The 5,479-nt window shown below is 48.3% G+C and overlaps 1 protein-coding gene across 1 annotated transcript in view; it reads left to right on the top strand.

The window, feature by feature from the left end:
- Window positions 1-5,191: 5,191 nt before the first annotated feature.
- The window catches only part of T265_07661 (hypothetical protein), a gene marked incomplete at both ends in the record, with an annotated part of 9,852 nt that continues 9,564 nt past the window's right edge, over window positions 5,192-5,479 (top strand). Inside the window, one exon of the mRNA XM_009173234.1 lies at window positions 5,192-5,468. Coding sequence (XP_009171498.1) covers window positions 5,192-5,468 — 277 coding nt within the window. The remainder of the gene's footprint in view (window positions 5,469-5,479) is intronic.

The following is a 5,479-nucleotide window of genomic DNA, read 5'->3' as shown; positions in this document are numbered from 1 at the left end:
CGTAGGCATGCCCTGATTGGTCAGAATGCCAGCCAATCCGAGTCAAGCACCTTGACTCGACGGTTCTCGCCCCCTCACGGACATTCTGGCACGACCTTGTGGAACACTCTGTGACTACCCTATATATAAACAGTTGTACTAATTTTCCTTTGTCTCCATAAAGGGCTGTGTACAGCTACCGTGCCTTTTGCTATACCATAGTGGGTGGAGCAGGAAGCCAAGGGACCGACACAGAGTTGCACTACCGTCCAGCAAGTTATAACACTAAGTCCCTCCCCCATCCACCTTTATGCTTTTCTTTACAACAGGGCTTTCAAATAAGTCATGGTTGTACGGCAGTGAAGCATCGGTGTTGAACACTGATGTCATGCTGTCGATGATGAAGATGATGATGATGCACCCACCCAGAGGAAGCATGAGAGCTGGGATACTGTCAGGTTGCCCGAACCTAGACAGGGGAAGCCGAGAGGCTGAGGCCGGGAACCACGGTCGTCTGTCGATGATGAAGATGATGATGATGATGCCACCCAGAGGAAGCATGAGAGCTGGGATACTGTCAGGTTGCCCGAACCTAGACAGGGGAAGCCGAGAGGCTGAGGCCGGGTACGAACCACGGTCGTTCCGTTCGAGCTCTAACCACTGAGCCATCTCACTCCAACTGAGTCAATGCTGCTCTATGAAACTCTCTAATCCGACATCATGTCCGTTAAAGACGTGTCGTCACACCTCGAAAGCATTCAGCCCGTATCACCAGACATGCTGGCTGCTCGAATGGTAAGTGACCGGGTACCGGTGAATCGTCTAACATCTGCAGTTAGAAGGCATCACGACCACGTAGAAGCTTCGAACGCCCTGATGAATTAGGAACTCGACCCTCCAATCGGAAATCGATTTCCATCCGAAGTCGAAAATGCTGGAAATTTTTAAACGCTACCCAATCATTAGTGATCCTTGATGTGATATTTGTAGATGGATCTCGATCTGCAGAAATTTTACTCCCGATGTACTAAAAACGGTCAACAACTTCAAGTGCCTCACCAGCAATGGGTAGCATATCGGCGAATTCACACCATTTTTTTCACTAATGAGATAAGCATGTCACAATTGTCTACTTCCTGTACAAGGCGGTCAAGGGTGTTCTGTAGCAATGGGGTCTCATCCATCGGAAAAAACACCAGCACCGTCATCATTTCCATCATTGCCATCATCGACAGCACGATATCGGTGTTCAACACCGATGCTTCACTGCTTCACCCAGATTTCCGGTATTCTCTGCCGGCTCAGTGTATTTTATTGTCCAAGGCTTTCAGCAACTGATCATGCCGAGAGATACCGGGGTGAAAACTTTTAATGGGAGAAGCAAGGTAGGGGCAGATCAATAGGTTCTGGTAGAGGATATCACAAATGCGTTGTGTCTTTCGAGAGAAAGAACTCGTTCCAGTCCCGGGAGGCCAGCAAGGATGAAAAAGCCGGCAAAACATCCGGAGTCAGGAGGCGAAAGAAAGAAGGGGTTGGAGGGATAGTTTCGCTATAACTGACTGCGTTGCACGAAATGGCGCAATGATCGCTACCTGGAAAGCATGGACCAACTGCGGTTGCAGCCAGATGACCCTCATTTGAAAATATTAGGTCTAAGGTGTGTTGTCCACGAGTGGGGCTGCGTACAATCTGGGACCAAACCTCTACGCTAAGTTAAACAAGCAGCGAGGCGTAACGAGTAGGGCCCAAAGTGGGAGACCAGGTAATATCCGGTAGGTTGAAGTCACCCAGCACGAATTTAAACGAATGTGGAAGGGCATATGCAGTGGAGATAATACGGAACAAGTCAGTTATAGAAGCGGGGGAGGCCTACCTACTAATACAGGTCGTTTGGTCTGTTCTGTGGAGATCCAGATAGCCCCTGGAATCCCTTCTAGGCTGGTATCATCAATGGGAGTTGCACAAAGTTCCGATTTGTAGTAGATGACACAGCCTCTATCTCCAGAGTTCCTCCTGTCAAAGCGGTGGATATTATAACCAGGGATTGAGTCTGCCAGGTCTGAAGCTTCAAATGAGAGCCATGTTTCGGTCACAAATCAGACTTGGTTGCGCAACGGCGATAATCGCACGGAGAGTATGGACTTTTGGCAGCAGTGATCGAGCGTTAAACGGCATCATTGATAGGTCCATTGGTGAGCACACCATACTAATGTGGAATTTAGTAAATTCGCCTACGGTGGAGTTCCGTACTGAGGGGAAAGGGGTGGGGGAGATAAGGGTACATGAAGTAGAGTTGACTAGGCATGTGTTCGGAATATTCACTCCCAGTGTATTCAACACTGGGGGTAGATGGGTGAGTAGTGGCTGAAGTAGGTTTGAATCCACGGCAGACGGTAGAGCATTGGGTACATTATGGGGCAGGGTATATCTCTTGAGGGCTGGTGTGCAGTTGGAAGCGATTGGGTGTTGGGAAGGGTTTTGGAACATGAACTCATTCGCATCGGCAGGTGTGGAGAGTGACATGGTGCGGAAAGTGGCGGTGGTTGTGGGGGGATTGGTCGCATCCGAAAATGGTTTAGTTGGGATGGAAGTGGGAGAGCAAGATGGTGGAAGCATATAAGGGCCTGAGCTGGCCGCCGATACTTGCGGATGTGAGGTTTCACCAAGCTCGGCGCACGTGTGGTGTGACGTATTTGTCACCAATCAGTAAATTAATCCATCCATACCATGGGTCAATGAAAAAGGCCATTCAACCAGCACGACTCCCTTTGTCACTGCTGCACATTAAAGCTGTTGCCGGAAGGCTGTCGTATGTTCTGTTGACGAGTTTTCATCCAGAGCTTAGGCAATGTTGTAGGACAGCAGTGGATATAACAGATAACGCCCGGAGTATGCTGAAACGTTTCCGTCGTCCTTCACAGCGTGACTTTACTTTGCGGAATGAATTTTCGACCAGTATAGCTCACAGAGTCACGGCGACATATGACCGCCAGTACCAAGCTAAGTTGTCAGCAGTCGGAGGATTTGCATTCAGAGGCAGTCTCACACTGTTGAATTGACGTATCATTAGCGATATACACACAGTCGCAAGCAAACTTTCTTTTGCGAGTGGGTGAGTGTAGTACTAATGAGTGCATTGCGCTGATTTCGCGCAATTCTGTTTCAAGTAGCACCATGACTATACGATGACGTAGCGTGAGCTATTGTTAGGAGGAATTCTACATGAATCTCGCTTTACCGCTCGCACTCAGGTGCTGCTACGGCCCAGAAGTCCATCGCACTCAAGATTGGCCAAGAATTCGGGACGCTTGCCGGTCCGGTATCAATCCGAGATCTGATTGGTCGAAAGTCTGGGCCTAACAGTCAAACATGACCCAGTATTGGCCAAAACCCGGTTGCCAATAGCGTATGCAGAACGCGCCAGAATTTCCAGAAAGTTTTAACCGCCTACACTATGCGTAAGAAGCTCTGCACAACTGTTTCTAACTTCGTTTGGGGCATTAATATACCTTGTGCAACTTTGACAGGTGCCTTTGACGTGAACCCTAGATTGAAAGACCTGTAGCGGACTAGGACCTTATCAGCGTGTTCGGATAAAATAACAAGCAAAGCAAACAATACAAAAATCACCAGATCAAAATGGGAAAGAAATGCGTAGTCAAATGAGGACTCACGAATGCGTAAATCCATTAGTCCACTACACCGATCGAATTGCAGTAAGGGGCTCTGAAAGGAAATATTTACTCGTCGAAATTTCCCACTAATGGTTCGCGAATAAGTGATATATTCCAAAACAGGGAAATTATTCACGCCTAGAAAATGTCACAGGGTTTTATTGCGACGTTCAAGCTTTGACACAAACACAGAGATATAGTACTACTGCTTCAGCAGTCAACAAACAGTTCAAGGGAGCGTAAATACATTCGTTCAGCAAGAGGTCAGCAGGTCGCACCGGAAAAATGTGTATCCGCAAAAATAAAAAAACGTGATCATACCACAAGTACGACAGTTAAAAAAAGTAGTTTAAGTTCAGGAAGATTGCTACATCTGACAAAGGATAACGGGCAATACGGGTTCCGACAGAGAATCAAGGGGAAATCATTCGCCAGATCAAGGCGTTCCTATCGGACAGATCATTCCTAGTGAGAATAGGCTCGACCTACTCTTCTCCAGCGCCGGTCTCCATTGGAGTTCCTCAAGGCTCCGTCTTGGGACCACTCCTGATTCTGATCTACGTCAACGACCTCCCAGATGTTCTTGCGAGTCCATGTCTACTTTTTGCGGACGACTTGAAATCCTGGAGTTCCAATGCCAGTGCCCTCAAAATGGATGTAGACGCTGCCAAGCAGTGGTCTTTGGACTGGCACCTTCCTCTGAATGACAAAAAGTGCATCCACATGTCGTTTGGAGGAGACTCAGCGAATGCCTTTGTTATGCATGGTGAGAAAGAACCAGAAAACATCATGAGGACAGATGCCAAAAAGGATTTGGGCATCTGAGTCTCCTCAAACTTGTCCTTCTCACTGCACCATGAGAGATCGGCCCAAAAGGCATTCGCCACTCTACGGATGATCCGACGCACCTTCTCCCGTATCACTCGCATGGACTTCCAAATACTCTATGGGGCCTATGTCAGACCGATCCTGGAATACGCCAACCAAGTTGTCTACTCAGGACGCACGAAAGACCTCCCCCTCATTCAGCGTGTCCAGTGAGCCGCTACGAGGATGGTTGCCGGCCTCAAATCCGTGGACTACGAAACGCTACTCGCGATGCTTGATCTCTTTCCGCTGGAGTACGGTCGCCCTGTTTGCACAAAGCTTGGCAAACAGGTTTTTCACCGTTGACCCAGCAAACACACGGCGGGGACATAGTAAGAAGACTTTCAAGCTCAGAGCACACATATTCATTAGACAAATTTTTTTCTCATTTCGGGTAGTAGCTGCGTTGAATGACCTCCCTCCGACGGTTGTCCACGCTCCTTCTAGAACCCAGTCTAAAGCACTATTGGACATTTATTTATGCGAATCCTCGCGCTGGCAAGCATACTGCCCCGCGCTGAGGACATAAAGAGCAGTGCTACACCCTTTTTTCACTTGTGCTTTTCAGGTGAACGACAGCCACAGACCGACAAAAACAAAAGCGACCCGGGAAACTTGGGCAAAAGCCTCGATGCTGTGTATCAATCCGTGAATCCGTGAACTAAGCTGACATGAAGACCTTTACTTCAATTGGCGAGTGGGAACAGTTCAAGGAGATTGTGAAAAACTTTACATACCTCGGTAGTTGTATTAGCTCTGACGGAAGTGTGTCTGGTGAAGTCAGTGCAAGAATCTCAAAGGCTCGAATCACGTTTTCTAATTTGCGTCACTTGTGGCGTCAACAAGGCATCTCACTGGATCTTAAGGGCCGTGTGCACCAGGCTACAGTAAGGGCTGTGTTGTTGTATGGGTGCGACACATGGCCTCTTCGGGTAGATGATGTGAGGCGTCTTCAGGTT

This window comes from Opisthorchis viverrini (assembly GCF_000715545.1).
Source record: "Opisthorchis viverrini unplaced genomic scaffold opera_v5_189, whole genome shotgun sequence".
Classification (NCBI taxonomy): Eukaryota; Metazoa; Platyhelminthes; class Trematoda; order Opisthorchiida; family Opisthorchiidae; genus Opisthorchis; species Opisthorchis viverrini.
This window is presented reverse-complemented; position numbering and strand designations above follow the sequence as displayed.